Source organism: Kryptolebias marmoratus, linkage group LG7, assembly GCF_001649575.2.
Source record: "Kryptolebias marmoratus isolate JLee-2015 linkage group LG7, ASM164957v2, whole genome shotgun sequence".
NCBI lineage: Eukaryota > Metazoa > Chordata > Actinopteri > Cyprinodontiformes > Rivulidae > Kryptolebias > Kryptolebias marmoratus.
This window is the reverse complement of record NC_051436.1, coordinates 9,251,595-9,269,808: the sequence shown is the minus strand read 5'-3', so window position 1 is coordinate 9,269,808 and position 18,214 is coordinate 9,251,595. Positions and strand designations below refer to the sequence as shown.

Genomic DNA, 18,214 nt, shown 5'->3' with positions numbered 1-18,214 from the left:
TTATGTGGCCACATGGTTTACTTGGTGCTTCGTTGTAAACAGTCAGTATTTAGTGAGGCTGCCACTGAAAATCTGCCAATTTTCTCACAATTTTGAGTCACCAACTGGTCTGCAACAGTCGTGGCTCAGTGAGATGCTACCTTTAAGTGAAACCAAGATGCAAAAACATCCCTGCCAAAAAATCCAATGAGGCAGGAAAAGAATTGCACTGAGCTTAAGGTGTTCTCGTGCAATGAAAGGCTAGTTGTCAGGGTAAGCAAAAAGCCTTATCAATGAGCTTTTCTTCATTCTCTCTCCTTTCCTGCTTTTTTTATTTTCTCTTTTGGTGGAACAACACAGGGACTTCAGGCTAGACTTTAAGGGGGGGAAAAAAAATTCATATGTTCATATTTTCCTCCTTTTCTAAATCCACAGCAAAACAAGTTCTTTCATCCTGGACACACTGTCTGGGCTCCCCTCAAATAAACTCTGCCTGTGCAGTAAACGGCAAGCTTGAATATCAATACATTTGAGTCTGCATTGCTGCACATCAATTGCAATAGCAACTAATGTTTGAAACAATAAATTAGCTTTGAACCAGTGATTTGAAAACTACCTAAAAGCAAGATCTTAGCAGCCTGGCGTTGACTACAGCCTGGGAGAAAATAATGAATGGATTATATTTACAGTCATGACCGCACACATTGTCACGACTAATCCTTTGAAAATATTTTACATTTCAGATATGATACAGCAGCTCAACGCAGCATGGCAGAGCCACTGTAATTTCTGCGGTGCAGTTCTCCCGTCTTCATTTTCATTATTCTGCCTCAATCTTCTCCTCCACCCTGGTCCGCTGGAAAGTCGTTCTTCCATGTAATTTAAAACAAACAACAGCCAGACACAGATAAGGGCATGACAGGCAGAAAATAATTCGGCTGCCTTTCTTCATCTGAGGGAGTGTAGAAAGGTCACCCTCACCGCTGCCAAACCTTGTGTTTGAGTGCACGGGAGGGGAGGGCGAATGCAGGGCGAGGGGGGTCATGGTGTGGCGCTGGTGGTCCGACACTTTGATCAGGCTGGAGGTCATCCAAAAAAACACTGTTGATTACTGAGTGCTAACAGACTCTACAATCAGTGGATGGACGGATGGATGGACGGACAGACGGACAGATGGATGGATGATGGACGGATAATGGATGGACGGATGGATGGATGGACGGACGGACGGACGGACGGATGGATGGACGGATGGATGGATGGATGGATAGATGGATGGATGGACAGATGATGGATGGATGATGGATGGATGGATGGATGGATGGATGGACGGACGGACGGACGGATGGATGGATGGACGGACGGATGGATGGACAGATGATGGATGGATGATGGATGGATGGATGGATGGACAGATGATGGATGGATGATGGATGGACGGATGGACAGATGATGGATGGATGATGGATGGACGGATGGACGGATGGATGGACGGACGGACTGCTGGACAGATGGATGGATGGATGGACTGCTGGACGGATGGATGGATGGATGGATGGATGGATGGATGGACGGATGGACGGACGGATGGACGGACGGACGGACGGATGGACGGACGGATGGACGGACGGACTGATTTCCAATTGGTGAAGGTCATTTTACAAAGTGAAATAGTATTTTGAAATTATTCCATTATTATATATATATTATAAATATCACTCGTTCTTGACCAAGATACGACAATTCTAAACAACAACAAAATACAACACTGCATGCAGTCTTTCACAAATACACTGGGAAGTATGTTTTTCTTTAATAAATCGTTTTTTTAAATGTATAAATCACTTCACTGCCAAGTGGGAATAATGTGCAACTGGGCCTTGACTAGTCAACGACCAGTTGGCGAAAGGCATTCGTGAGCGGCTCTTCAAATGCCTTCAAACCTTCACAAGTGGGTTATCAATTTCCTTGCTTGAGTCACAAAGGCTTGCAGTATTGTTGCTTGATTTTTGAACATGTTCACAAAATTCAAGCGACTAATATTCTCTCAAAATAGTCACAGAGTTGTTGCGGGGATCGCAAACACTTCTCGATTGAGATTCCACAAACTCTAGATAGTTAGAACTGAACTGAAATAGAACTCTCTTTAACTAGTCGCCAACACTCGCAGCCCAGTGAAATACTACCCTCATCAATGTAACAGTAGCAAACTTAAGGAGAACTCTACATTATACCACCAGTATATTTACCAGCCAAATGTCTTTGCTTAATTGCTTTGCCTATCAATTAGGTTGGGGCATATTAAAGTAGTATGAACTTTTATATTTGAAAGTCAATGAGAGGTAAAGGCCTTCATCTGGTTTGTAAATGCGACAGAGCATAAAGAGATTTATAACAATCTGATGTAGCTTGTAAGAACAAAATAATCAACAAACTGTAATAGTTCCATTATAATTAAGGCTCCTGAAAGCTATCAAAGTCGAAGATGTACATTTTGAACGTTGGCAGCCCTCAGCTACACAGTCCATGGAGTGTGCCATCTGTCTGTCCATGCTCTATCTGTCTTAATTACACCTGCGATGCTGATGCATTGCAAACTGTAAAGAGAATTATTTTGTCATCCATCTCTGTGGGTGACAGGCACTTAAAAGCAGTACACTATTTACTTAATGGCACACCTGCAGAGCTGACGCACAGTGAGTGGGAAGGCGTTTATTGGACTGCTCGACGTCAACTTCAGGACGTGATCCAAACTTTCAGACACAACTCTTGTTAAAAAGAAAAAAAACTCTCCGGCATCCACAGCGTATTACCTTAATGCATTAAAGTCACTTTACACCCTACTTTTTATTGTGACGTGTTTTGAACCAAGGGGAAAATAAGACTCCTGGCTGTTGGGTGTACTCTCTGCAGGTACCCTATGAAGAAGGGATATGAATGATATCAATCAGTGGAAAATCCTCCAACTGGCAAGTGGCTGTCCTTCCTAACTGACAAGATTATAGGGAAGCTTTGAAGCTGCTTTTATTGGTTCCCCCACTTCATTTGGGTTTACTTAACACCTGGGAGCTTTCATATGAGGACACAGCTATACTAAAAAGCTATTTCCAGCCTCCTGTACAGCTTTCACTTATATATATATATATATATATATATATATATATATATTTATTTCTCTCCTTCTCAATCCGCCTTTCATAAATTCCTAGAAATGTGAATGATTTAAGGGGCTCAAGACGAAGAGATTAAAAAAAAAAAAAAGATGTTTTTTTTAACAGCCATGGAAGAAGATAACAAAGAAGTGGCTGCTCTATTTTCCCAAAAGAACTGTTCTTAAACCAATCTTCGTATGATGACCACCTCTGTTAGTGGTGAAAATGGGCTATTTGGGTTCGTTTCGGGCCCGACTGAGCCACGAAATGTGGCGTCATTAAAACAGCAGAAGGGCATTTTGGTGATAAACACACAGTCGACGGTGAACTAAAGGGGGCAGCACTAACAAGGGCTTCGGTGATCAAAAGCCTCGGAAGTACAGAGAGGAACAAATAAGGGCAATAAAGGTATCTGAAGAAGAGGATGGAGGAGGAGGAGTAGGGCTGTGAATGCTTGAGGGTAAGCATGTATCACATGTGAGCGATATGAGGGTCAGAATGGGGGAGACGCCCCCCGTGGCGAGAATCCGCACCCGTTTCGGGGGCTTGTGATGAAAATTGCAATGCGGCGAAGAGGCGAGGGGGAGAAAGCTGTACCCCCCGCATTGCAGGTCAGATGCTCACGCCGCGCGACAATGGCGTGCACCACCTGCCTCTGTGACAACGCCTCCCCTGCTGTCTGATCGAAGTCCTCCCATCTGCAAAAAGGGAACAGCTTGTGCATTTGTGGAAATAAGCTTCTTCACTTTCACATTAAGCAGAGGATGCTGATATATATATATATATAAAAAGGTATTTTTATCACCAGCTGCCAAGAGATGAAAGGTGGGCAGTTATGGTCCTGCCTGTGTCTGTGTTTATCTGGCATGTTAGCCAAATATCTCCTGCGCCACTGGAAAGATTTTGATAAAACTCACAGGTGTCATGGTGTGGGGAAAAGGAGGCGAACCCAGAGCGCAGACAAAGAGCTGACAAGGCAGCAACACAAAACAAAAACCAAATCCAAGAACTAAGTCAGGAACAGGACAACCAAGACATGACCGGACACAACACGAACTGAACAATGAACCAGCAAGCGAGTGGAGGAGATGAACGGGTTTTAAACAGCAGAGGACAATTAGGGGAAATGGGGCACAGGTGAGTGAGAATCAAGAGAGCAGGTGGAGATGGGCGTGGCAGGTAACCAAGAGCTGACCGAGGATAAAGGGCAACGAAAGACAGTAAACCAAAAGAAACCAGAATCACAATACAAAAATACAAAAGGAACACAAAACCTGACAACAGGAAGTAATTACTGAATGTAGACCGACGACTGACTAACCCCTGGAGTCAAACTGATTCAAGATGGCTGCCACAACTAATTGGCATTACAAAACACAGCAAATGCTGTCATTAAGTTTTACATATACTGAGCTAAAATTTGATGCGCTAGCAGACACGTCATTTTCAAGATTTGACCAAAACCGCTACGACTCCATCAATTCACAACACACGACGGTCACTGGCATGAAAGGCAGCCGGTGAAATGCATTCCTCCAAGTTATACTGGGCCCTTTAATTTGTGGCGTTTTAGTAATAGAAGTGTGTGTGCGCGAGTGCGCGCCAGCACAAACATGTGGCGAGATAGTGACAAGAAAAGAAAACAGAGAAGACACTCCTTAATTGCCTTTTCAGTCATTAACAGGGTCCCACACCTCATGAAACATTAATTACACCGAGCCTCCGCGGAGATAGGGGAGCTTAATTAGAAATTATTCACCGCGTGGCGAGAACTGAGCGATAGCATTGCAGCGGCGTGTAAATTGTCCGTGCGAGATCTCAAAACTAAGCAAGGCAAAAAAAAAAGAAAAACATCTGTACAGACGCCATTCTTATCTGGTTTCTTCTCACTCGCTCGTCCTCTGAAGTGAGATTCCCTTTTTAGCGAACTGAGTGGAGTGAAGTAGGACACGTGTTCGGCCTCCCTTGTTTGCTGCACTTTGGCTGTCCGATAACGCCTGCACACTTCATAAATTATTTACACCACCCTGCTCTTGCCCCTTCATTCCGGATGTAATTGACACAGAGAATCTGCCCATTACCCTAACATCTGGGAGGGACTGATTAGTACATCACCCTCCTACTTTAGTCCTTCACCTCCACTCTCCCCGTCTTTAAATAGCACCATCTCCAGCGCTGTCTGCGTTTTTCCCTCTCCGTGCTGATCTAAAACCCCAGTTATTCGCACGACATTAACAATCTTGATGGGAAATACCCTTGACACTGTCGTCTCCACCTTGCTGCTCCGCGCGTCTCCCCCTAATCCCTCGCACAACCTGAAAAATGGTCCGCTCCGCCCCCTCATCCCCAGGTGTATTGATCCCGTTCTCCACCCAGCAATTGCCACAACATAATCCTGTCAGGATTTTTTTGCTCTCGCACAATCGTGTGTGTGTGTGTGTGTGTGAGGAATGTCCTTCCTGTTACAAGCTCAAACAAAGGGAGGGGTAATAATGTCACCAGAGCGTACCTGAGGTAATGGATCGGCCTCACTGTTACGTGGAAGGTGCTTGCGGTATAAATGCTGGTCTTGGGAAATGTCACACAAATTAATGTTACATGCAAATAGATCCCCGCTGGGACCGCCCGGGATGGAACAAAATAAAGGTTTGTACAGGGTTTTACTAAAACCGAGAATGAGAGCAGCGTGAAACAGCTTAAGTATGAAGCGCACATTAACTATGAAGACAAGATGGGATTTCATAGATGGCTACTGGTGGCCATCTTTTAACATTAATAGCAAGGATGTTTAAATGAGCTCAGTCAAGATGCATGAACCTTTAAGACAATGTAAGTGCTTTAAGATTGCAGGGGTCCACTTTGCAGTTCTTATAGTCCACCTTTTCTTGTTTATGCGCTGCCAACACTGTGGCTGTTTGGGTTAGAACTACATTTATCGGGTCTATAATAAATGTATAGACCCAATATGAGCTGTTTCATATGAGGAGTTTTCTTGGCTTAATTGGGACTCTCGAGTGGAGAGTGCAATGGGATTGGTCGATACATCAGTGTACGTTCATTTGGTTAAGCATGTTCCACACTCTGTTTCACTACTAAAAGTGCATTTGCATTGGGAAAATTAGAAATTATTTAACTTTTGCTATTGTAGCCAATAGACGAGGATAAGGAAGGGTGATGACCTTTCAAATTACGACGTATTAAGTTCTTGTTAAAGCAGGTCAGAGTGACCAAACAACAGATTGGGTTCCTTTAACGTATAATCACTCATTAGATTATTAAATCTGTTCACCCATATTATTATCAGATCTCAACAGCTGAGGGAACTCTTTACACACAATAAGGAAGAAACCGAAAATTATCTTTTTATTTTTATATAAAAAAAAATAAATAAATCAAGAAAACAGAATCAACAAAAAAAAACAATTAACACGACACAACAAAAATAACACTAAGAGTTTAGGGCATATTTGTGAAGAATGACTATTCAGTAAGCTGAAATAGTCATTATTAGTTTATCAAAACCAAAAGAATTCTTTGAACAGTTTGTTTGGATTTTAGGATTAATGTTTTTGGTTTCTTATCCACGCAAGAATTTGGATTACTTTCAACTATTTAGGTAAATAGTTCACTTTAGAATTTGGTCAGAAGATGGTAATTCCGTCAGGTTGGTTTTAATGAAACATCAGATTGGAAATAGATGTTATTTATCAATTTGCATCAGTTAAAATGAAATAGCCAGACTCAAAATTGCTTCTTCTTTTATCTTTCTCATCACACAGAGTTATAGGTGCCTCACCGGATCAGAAGCTGTGGAGAATCAGTCACTACTTTGTCTTTGAGGCACACGGAGGCTTCTCAGGCCTCGAGCAGAACTGCAACAAGAAAGCAGCTTAAGGCGCAGAGCTCGTCGAGGGTCAGGGGTCAGCGTTTCATCTGAGGTCACCTGAGATCGTGGCGATGTTTGCAGACGGTCGGCAAGGAGGCAGCTGATGCAGCAGGCGACGCGTAAACTAGAGCAATTCTTTCTTAAAAGTACGAAAAAGTTATTTCTCAACTTAAGTTTCTCTTTATGGTTTTTTCTTTCTTTATCTTTTGCCGGACTCAGAAACACTGAGCAGAAATGTTTTTCTCAGGTTATGAAATGAAACAAAGACAAAACGAGGGGAAGGAATATGGTCTTCACATTCTTCACAAAACTGAAAATTATTAACTGACTCCAAAAACTGCATACGTGTCCCAAAACAATCACGATTCACGCAAAATGAAATGAAAAAATTAACTTTTCAGAGAACAGTTGCTGAAAGATGACACAAAGGTCATGAAAAAGGGGTGCTTCTTCAGCCTACACCGTTATCTGCTAGGGATTGGTATTTCAGGCACTTGTTAAATTTGTTAAATTTGTTAAATCACTTGTTAAATTTGCCTGCGACTACTAGATTTTCTTCAAATATTCGAAAAATTAAAAACTGACAGTTCATACGGTTGGGACTTAAAATTTATTCATCCCTAGTCCTGCAGATGAAAAACCCTCTTATGAAACAGAGGCTTTGGGTACAGAGACGTGTCCTGCTAGCCTATACTCCTTGTGGGGAAAGCTGAGCTCACCTGTTACCATAGTTTCCATTTTATAATCCTTTCAAAATAAACTACGATGCCAGAAACAGACACAGTCAATGTGTTGAAAAAAGCACTCCGACTGGAAAAGCACAATTGGAAAACATTTCTCACATGCGCGCATGTGTCAAAAACAAAATATACGGTTGTGACCTTTGCAATAATTCTTGGAATTTGTCCCTTTTGACTGGACTTCAAATATCAGAAAACCACTGCTTATTGTCTGCTACGACACGCTCTTCTTTGAATGTGTGCAGCACAAAGTAGAGTGATCTGACTCCTACAACAACTTCTTCTGAATGACGACACGCTCTTTCAAGCTCTGCTTTAACCAAAGACCCACAACTTACAACGGCAACTACGGCGTCCTCCATTTTTGTTGTTGTTGGTGATAGTTATAAGTGACGTAGCCCCAGTGATCATTTGCTGAGTGTTTCACAATAACAGCATTTCCAAGGTGGCACAAAAGCAAACATGTAGGTCTTTATAGGTGCTTCATAGAAAAACTAACAGCCTTTACAATGTTTAGTAACAATATAAGAAAATGGTGACCACTGATGGCCTTACTGGCTTCTTGAAGATGGGAATATTTTACCCTATTCCCCTCGTGACTTCAAATTTAAAACCCAAAGGACATTTTCAAAGTAGTAGAGGATCAAGGATTCATGACAAAACGAAGACCCTTACCTGTTTTTCAGGTGCTGGATGCTCCCGAGGCACTTGAAGCAGCCGTTAACCATGATGGCCATGCGCGTGCACAGTGCCTCACACTCCTCCATACTATTAAACAAAAAAAAGAAATATCAATAAGAAGCAGCGATAAAACCCAATGCTTGATGAGTCCCTCCCCCCCCACCCCGAACAAGGGCACATTTTAAAACATGAGATAGTTCAGGGATCATTAAGATGCTCTTCCAACTCTTTCAAATGCTAAAATGGAGTCTATTCAAGGTAAGATGTTTTTTATACTAGGAGGAAAATTAATGACTTCCAAAATAGCCTCATTCATACAAATGTTTCTTCTTTACAATTAAGGTCCGGGCCCGAGCACTTTACATGTCCACTCTGGCACTTCCAATCGAGGACAAATTTGGTAATTAGAGGAGGAAGCAAGGGGCCATCTGTAGTTCTATTATCTCGTTTTTTTGTTTTTTTTTCTCTTTCAGCGTCGGGCTGGAGCTCGAGCCAATTGCAGCCGAGGCAAAGCATGTGACGCATCTCTGAACGATGGCACAATTAGGATTATGACTATGTAAAACCGGATGAATTTGCCACTTAACAAAACATAACCACCTGGTTGTGACATGGACAATTGGACGCAGCTCTGCCACATTGCCTGTGACAACAACAAACACTTATTTCTGCGTGAAAGGAGCGCGCGTAATGAGGAGATTACACTCCAAACTAAACTGATTATTCACGACACCACGGGGAGGGCAAATCTCTCAGTTTGAGAAATGTTCAAACGGATGATAGAAACAAAATATATTTAATTTTCCATATGAGTTGTTTTTTGTTGTTGTGAATTTGTGCCTAACACAATAGAAAGAAAAAAAACTTGGGAAACTTAAGTTTGTGTCAGGAAGCTTTGGATAATGAAAAGAGTCCAGCACTGATATTGACGGCTTCTCCTTTCAAAGAAGAAGCAGCAGCACCAGTCAGTCGATATGCCCTCACGCTTCACGAAAGCTTTATAGCAGCCGGTGTGTTTCTGGCAGCCGATAATAACTGCCACTCTGGAAACAAAAACCTCGCAACAAAGTGCAACTCCAATCAATTATAATTACAATATTTATGGCGCCCGTTTATTTGCGAACTCTCCGCTGTATGCGTCTCCCCCCGGCGAGGAGCCCAAATATTTTGACCGGCCGTCAGAAGAGGAAGAAACGAGCGACGCCGCACCTGTGGGACGTGAGAATGACCGAGCGTCCCTCTTTGATGACGCTCAGGATGCAGTCCCACAGGAAGCGCCGCGCTTTGGGGTCCATCCCGGTGGTGGGCTCGTCCTGCAATGAATAACACAGTTTGTTCTTTCACTTCGACCCGCTCGAGCACATCATTTAGGGAGGAGCTGTTGAGCTGTGTACCACTTAGAGGGGAAAAATCACCTTCTAACAAACGGTGTAATGATGCTTCTGCTTGTGTGTGAACTGAGGTACAAAACAAAAGAAATAAGTAGAAACACACCAATCGATTGGCTGCTGAGCAGAAAGCTGTTTTTGACTAGCCAATTCAGCATGAAAAAATTCCAATTTTGTCCCTTGTCAGTGAATGCATCATGGCTTAGCAGCTGATACATGCTAGATTTCACAGAGTGAAGAACTTAACATTACCTGTACGTACTATTTGTAAGGTGTTTAAAATAGAATCACAATACTTTTTGCTGTTGTGTTTGTGTGTGTTAATTTGTTTGCTGTGTTAGCAAACTATCTCACGAACCGGGGGACAAATTCTAATGCAACTCTTAGAGCAGGGGTGTCCAATCCTGGTCCCCGAGGGCCACCATCCTGCATGTTTTCCTTGTTTCTCTGCTCCAACACACCTGATTTGAATCAATGGGTGATTAACAGGCTTCTGCAGAACATGAAGAGGTGATTTAACCACTGAATCAGGTGTGTTGGAGCAGAGAAACAAGTAACACATGCAGGATAGTGGCCCTCGAGGACAAGGATTAGACACCCCTGTCTTAAAGAGTAATCATTAAATGTACATCTACATTAGCTGTGGCAGCAATCTTAAATTGGGTTGACTTAAATTGGGTTTTCCTTTAAGTCATGAGATATAACAGATAAACAGGATATACTCCAGGAATTAAAGTCAAAGTTTGAGGCAAAGATTTTTCACAGTGTGTGGTGCACAGAATATGTGTTGGAGACTACCCTCAGCTATAACCACACCAGATATTAGCTCAATATCAATAGAACTGCCTGAGTGATAGTCATTTTTGTGTTTGACCAGGTTAATTAGCTCTGGTGGGTTGACTTCAAAGGTTAGATCCGTTGTAGATGCTCATCCACTTATTACTTTCTAAGACTTTCATTAAAATCCATCCAGTGGTTCATGAGCCATGTTGCTAACAGTCAGATAGGCAATGGAAAAAACAAACTCAGTCAGACACAGGCAAAAACATTTAATTTGCCTCCTTTTTCTTTTCCGTGGCAGCCAGTAACAAAGACACACACACACACACACACACACACACACTGTGTAATGCTTCCTCTAGTTTTTAATATGTACATGTAATGATTCTTCATGGCAGGAAGGCTGGTAAATTAAAGTATATAGTTACAATAAAACCAATTAATGACTTAATCTAACAGATCTAAATTAAATCAGAGATTGTTTTTTCTTGACAACATTAAGCTGAACGCAGATGCAATTTGACTTAAATAGAAATCTTGTAGAAAACAACTTGAGTTTCCTGAAATAGCAAGCCAGCTAGCTATGTTTTTATTTCTCTTCATTATAACTCAAAGAGAGGAGCTGGAATTGGCCAAAAACTGGTCATTTTCATCTTCTTAGAAATAAGGCAAGAAATATAGCGATGAACGGGACAGAAATATTGGATTTTTCAGACTGAAATATCAAAATGTCCAAAGAGGGAACATTTTTTGGAACAATGATGTTCCATCTGTTCAGATAAGTCTCGTATATGCCAAGGTGCACTGCAGCTGTTCCCAGCACACATAATATAATTAATAAAAAGACAAAAGACAGGAAAATGCAAATGCTTTTGGTTTGACCGTACCCGTGTGCACATCACTAGGATGCGCGCAGAAGCACGGGCCAGCGCAGCAGACACGCGGAGTGCCACTGCTGTTTCCTTTTTTCCTCGGGGCCAGTCTGTTCATACACGATTAGAGTGACAGAGCTCAGTCTGACTGGTTTCATTCCAGACATCCCCTCAGTAACAGAATCCTACAAATCCCACGGGGCGTCTCCGTCAGGATGCCCAACGCGAGCTCCCCCCCCCCAAACCCCTATGTGTCTCTGCCTCAAGGCCAACTGGGCCTTCCCCCGAGCTGACACGCAACACTCAAACCGACACGGACGACACATTTCCCCGCTGCTTCAAAGTGGCGGCTAGCTTGGCTTCGGCGAATGAAGGAGGCGGTTTGGAAGAGTGCGCTCAAATTGATCCAGGCAAAGCTGCAGAGATTATCCTATTACATGTAATTTATTATGGATTATTCATACTTGACTCAAGCTATTAGGAACATAAACCGATGAACTGCTGTAAATTAAAACTCTGAATTTATTACGTTGTAAAAACGGTTAAAAAAAAGTCTAATAAACTGAGACACTAACGTGTTATATTACTTCATAAGCTCACAGGAAATCGAACATTAAGAACTTTTTGGATTTATCTTGATTACCTGTGCTCCGCAACCTGTTTATCTGTTTGTTAGAATTACTTAAAAAGTTAGGAATGGAGCTGCATACAAACAAACTCGTAGATGAGGCATGTGGCACAACTAGGAAATGTCTAACTTCTAATGATTCAGATACAATTATAGATCAAAATTCCTTATGCAGCTAGAGGAGTGCAGCATCTTGTTAGGCTGCCTAATATAGCGGCAGGGACATGTGGCGTTATCATAAGAAATTATTAATGTGAATAAAAATGTTTAAAGCGTAAACCTTTGTTGTGAGCTCCAAGTAGGACTCTAGTTTATTTAAGTAGGTCCCTGGAATAAATACACATTTGCATTTTTGTTGGCTTTTCTAAACATCAAGGGGCAAAGAGAGAGAGACAGAGAGAGATTTGTGGCTTCAGTCCAGCCATAGAGAGGATTCAAACAGTAAACTAAGAGAGCTTGGCTTCAAAAATAAAATCAGTTTGTGGACACCATTGATTACTTTTATTAAAGTAGAATCTTTCTTGTTTTTCTTGTTTTGGCCACCTAAAAGCTTCAAAGCGTCACTGTAAGTTTATTTTCCAATGTTTTCTAAAATACCAACAATGTCCCACCCCTTTTTGGGGGGCGGGGCATCAAGCAAGGGCTACGTATCTGAATGTGTTGCTCTGATCTGTTGGTAAGAAAATGCTCCTAACTTCAGTTTTAAATTTTGAAGAACACTTTAAGCAGACATCTCTACATAATGAATCGTCTGTTTTGCTGATAATGCTGTGTTCAAAAAACCTTGGAAATAATTACACCGTGACCAGTGTGTGGCCAACGAAAATGACACTTTAATCCTCATGTTATAAAACTTGGAGTGCTTTGGGATATTTAACACAAACTTGCAAGTTTCTGTCTAGTTCTTGCATATGACTCCAAATTCCATTTTCGTCTCTGACGTATCAATAGAATCCATCAGTGTGCAAACAGAAAGTAAATGATCGACTTTAATCCAAATATCAGCACAGTATAAATGTTGACTGAACATATTACACATTTCAGTCTTCATAAAACACCAGAAGGACATTTTCAGCATACAGAATGCACTAACAGAGCTGTATCTCACCAGGAAAATCAAGGGGGGACACCCAATCAGAGCTATCGCTGTGGAGAGTTTGCGTTTGTTCCCGCCGCTGTACGTTCCTGCCGACTTATTGGCATACTTGACCAGCCCCAACTTCTGAATCCCCCACTCAGCCACCTTTTGAAGAGAGAAGACAAAAAAAAAAAGCAGCCATTATGGTGTCGAGGGACTTGTCTGTTTAAGCCCTGGCACTAAACTTATGATCTCGTGATGGATGAGATTTTGCTTTGGTTCTCCTGTGAATTTGAGCTCCGTGGTTTTTCAAGGACGAGACATGACAGCTGGCATCTCTGTTAGACCGTAATCACAGGCTGTCGAGTGACTTTAGTGTTCTCCCAGCTATTTCAAGAATACCTCAAAAAGCAGGGCGCTGGGAGTGTTGCAAAAGTGCAGGACAATGAATTCAGGATGCATAGACCTAGTATATCATTGTCACATGCAGTAATGGTAAAAAGGTAAGCAGCACTTACCTTATATACATACTGTATCTAAAAAAAACTGCTTGCCTATACCAGATTTTAAAATAAGTGAATACAAACGTAGATGGAAAACAACACTTTCTATATTACATTGTTATATTATTAATCAGAAAGTAAAAAGCTCAGTTATAACGACAGTGTGACACAAGGATAATTCAAGGGCTCATTGAACCTCCCTTAGCTGCAATAACTTGTAGTAATCATCTTCAACAAAAGCCTACCAGTCACACTGATGGGAAATATTTTGGCCTGTTTTTCTTGACTACAATGCTTTGACTCTTACTGCTTTTAAAATCTTGCCCCAACATTTTAACAGAGCTGATATCTAGACTTTGTCGGGGACAGTAAATTCAATGAATTATTGTCTTTTTTTACCTTCGCTAACGTTACGAGGGCGGACGTCATGTTTAAGACATGATTGGGGCCAAATGTCGGTTCTTGGTCAATTTTGGACTCATGTTTGACCCTGGAATATTTCTGTGTACATCATCATCGAAATTAGCCCAAATCATCTACCTTCCACCAACATGCGAACAACTGTTGAAGAACCATCAGCAATGATCATGTAATGTAAAAAGAAAAGAAAAAAATAATTAAGGACTTAATTAATATTTTGGCATAGGCATTTGTTTCCATTTAGGTATATGTGTTGAGATTTAGTATACTGGGTCAATGTGTACATAAGAAAAAGTGTGCATATGCACGTACTGCATATCGTTAAATAAATCTATAAATATGGGATAAATATTGTAAATCAAATAGTGTATCTGTGTATATGTATATTCAACATACTTACAGCATATATATAATATACCCTATATATATATATATATATATATATATATATATATATATATATATATATATATATATATAATCTTTGTTTCTATAAATGTGCTGACACTTTCTGATGGTCAGTTGAACGATGAAGTTTGTTTTGCAGAATCTGGCTGCTAATTTTCTCTTTTATTTTTATTAAAAGAATTAGATTTTAAACCCACTGATTCAGCATTTTGTCCCAGCTTATGTTTAATAGATAATGACTGCGAGTAATATGTAATGTGTTGTTTTTGTTCATCTAAAATTGGACGTTGGTGTGACCAGATGGCTTTTTATGTTCTGACACATAAAACCTTAGAACTGTAAAAAGGCCGTGTGTAGTTTTTTTTTTTTTCCCATGAATGCCAAAGTGCAGAAATATATTTAATGATTTTGCAAACAAAACACTACAGATAATTTAGTTTGATGGACTGCCTCCTAAAAAAAAGACCAACACAATGGGCCGAGTGAATCGTTTGGAGTTACTGTAGCAGTGCAGAACTAGGTCCCTTTACATTGCAGCTAAGACATCAAAGCCCTGGCACCGAGTCGAGGGCCTATGGTCACTGCCAGCCCCGCTTCTCTTTTGATTTTTCAGCTAAAGAAAGAGGCAGTGTGAGAGAAGAGCAGAGAATAGACCCAGAGCAGGCCACACCACTGGGCACTGTGAATAATGTAGAGCCATAAGCCACAGCTGCTGCTTTTCTTCCACGGGCCATTTTTCATTATGCATGCCTTCTCCTATTGAGGTTATCCATAACTTCAACATATTTCAGCTCCCCCCCCTGCATGCATTTCACCAAACAAGTAATTTAATGCTGAAAATGAATAAAAACCATGCTTAAAAGAATGAAAAATGATTAGTGTTTTTGTAATATATACAGTTGTTTTTTTTGTTTTTTTTTACTTGCAGCTTGTTGACTGTTGGCTTCGGTCACAATAAAGTGCAACACAAAAGACCAAGACAAATGTTTAAGAAACACATTGAGCAAAGTGCAGTGATTACCATGGCAATCTCTTCTTCTGGTACCCCTCTTAGCCTGCCATAAAACTCCAGGTGCTCTCGTCCCGTCAGGAGGTCGTTGATGGCATCAAACTGTGGACAGTAGCCCATGTTCTGGTGAACATACCTCATTTCTGTCCGTATGCTGGGAAAAACAAAACATATGAAGCTTATCAAAATGGACGCCATTCACTTTGATATCCAAGGTCACAATGAAGGAACACTTCAGATCTTTTGAAGTGGAATTTTCTGGAAAGGTTATGAAGAATTAACCCAAGGCAAATGGCCTGTTAGAAGTTTATTCTTGTTAAAATAGAATCATTCCTTTCTGCTGTTGCCTCTGTGCTTGCTTTTTTGTATAGCGCACTGAAATGACTTTTGTTGTGAAATGGCACTAACTTTATGCATTTTTTTTTTTTTACAACAACTGGTAGTGATAAATAAAGCCATTGCAGAGTCATGAGTACATAGATACAGTATGTGGAGGTGAGTACTATTTCAGCTACTGTGATGCCCGGAGTGGTTTTTGCCTCGCTGGTCTTTCTGCAGTCTCACAGCATATTTCTTATATATCTGTGGTTTTTTGGTGTCTGCGAATCAATATTTGAACCATTGCGATTAATTTTAGAACAAACTCGGTAATTTGGTTTCACAACTTAAACAAAAGAAAAATTGTTTTCTTTTTATGGATGTTGCAGTTTAGATCTTTTTGTCCCTGATACCGACCTGAGTCATATAAAAACAAGTATCAGTCAATGCTAAATCGCAATCAAGTATTTTTATTACAGCACAGGCTTGCAGATTACATACCACAAATATACTGAAATTATTAAAATCAATGTAATTTTCTGTTTGACCCCTCGGAAACTTCACATTTTTCCTCAAGTTGTTTCTTTTTTTTTTTTAATTATCGACAAGAAAAAAAAAGAGCCAGGTAATGGGGAATTTGTTCATCCACCTCTGGTAGTTCTGTGTTGGTTATGTTGTGTCAGAAAGGTTGGACATATTATTTCATCGGCTCCAAAAGAAAACAAAAAAAACATTTTCTTCACCATAGCAATGTGGTGTGTGGTCAACTAATGACAAATTCAGTCACTTATTCTGTAATCTTTTTTGCCTCTTTCGCTGTCCGGTGGAAATTTGTCTCCTGTCTTTATAGTTTTCCTTAAAGTGCGTTGCTTAGCTGCGTCACCTTAATCTGGGTGAGCTCTAAACTCAGCACAGTGTTTGGATTCTGAATTAAATGTAACTTTATCGCTACCGCCAGAAAATGTTGCAAGTACCTCTCATGTTGTGATTTAAAATACTTCCATACTGCAGGCATGTGGGCAGATAACACCACAATGTTTTACGGCAGCCGTTACAACATGGCTGCTGAAAATCCATAACACTCGGTCGACAACAGAGATCAGGAACAGAGTACGGCACCTACTCGAATACAATCAATAAAAAAATGCCTTAATCTTTATTCCTGATCTCCTGAACATCTGGAACATGTCATATTGGTAAATCTTTGTTATTTATCAAAAAAACTTTCATTTAAATATTAAATAGTACTTAAATACTATCACCACCTACCTATATGCCAATGGCTCTTGAATAGCTTGGCTAATTTCTACCAGTTTTGGTCAAAAGTTTCTATAGGAGCCATTTTTGTTTTTCCAGTGTTTGGGTCTGTCTTGTTTGATTGTGATAATTCTGTTTGGTTTATATGTGAATTGACCCTCTGACCTTTATTTTGCTCTACCACAGGTGGCGCCGTATGGAAAATCTAAAGTCAAGGTGAATGGGTGGATTAGGGGTGTGGGGAGGTCTTACGTTTTTTTACCGCTCTCTGTTATGGGCTGGTTTTGCTTCCATATTGCCTTTTGTTTTGCAAGCTGCCATAGACCGCCACCTTGGACGAATGAATCTCGCTCAATGTTCAATATGTATTAAATAAATAGGAGCCTCCCCAAATTTACCTCCCAGTCTGGACATTACTCTTTTGAGCGCGTCAGGACCTGGATTCCCCGCACCCAGAAACGACTAAAAATGGATGCAATTTGATAGTCGCTACAGTTTCTGTGAAATAATGTCTAAGAACTAAACAAAATTCCAACAATTTTTATTTTTTTTCTATTTATTTAGGCAGCCAAGCTGGACCCTGATCTCTGATTGGTCTAAAGTGGGTCTGGTAGGCGTAAGGATTGCGTAAGGCTGTTCAAAGAGCTTTCTACAAAAAAGGTAAGCTATTAATTGTTCATCACTTTCCCACAGAACCAAACTTCAAAAGATCAGAACGTGCGAGGCAGCGAACAGTTAGAAAGCAAAAAAAAAAAAAGCATTGATTTATTTATCTTTTAACTGTGATTAAAACTGACTTAGACGGTCGTCAAATATTTAAAATAACTCGATAAGAAACAGAAAAACCAGAGCTGACCCAGTAAAAGCCTGTGTTTCTGTTTGGTACAAACCCATGCAAAGAGGCGAAACAAAACATCTTGCGTCCTTTAATCTCAATGAAATGTCACCGAAACATTACTTTTGAAACAAACAGAGGAAAACCTACACATCCACACACACACACACTGTCACACACTTGATTTTCTTTTTTTCCATCTTTTCACAGCCGCTTTGTTTCTCAAAGATTATGGGTTTTTTTTTCTAAATGTTACTGTGCAGGAGGAACGGTCAGCCTC

The 18,214-nt window shown here is 40.7% G+C and overlaps 1 protein-coding gene across 2 annotated transcripts in view; it reads right to left on the bottom strand.

Annotated features, from left to right (window-relative positions):
* LOC108234870 (phospholipid-transporting ATPase ABCA1) overlaps positions 1-18,214 on the bottom strand; it is a 215,816-nt gene that overhangs the window by 11,908 nt on the left and 185,694 nt on the right. For both annotated transcript variants that reach the window (XM_037976591.1, XM_017414453.3), the window contains 4 exons: positions 15,537-15,678; positions 13,215-13,349; positions 9,648-9,751; positions 8,433-8,525 (listed from right to left, as the gene is read on the bottom strand). In XM_037976591.1, coding sequence (XP_037832519.1) covers positions 8,433-8,525; positions 9,648-9,751; positions 13,215-13,349; positions 15,537-15,678 — 474 coding nt within the window. The remainder of the gene's footprint in view (positions 1-8,432; positions 8,526-9,647; positions 9,752-13,214; positions 13,350-15,536; positions 15,679-18,214) is intronic.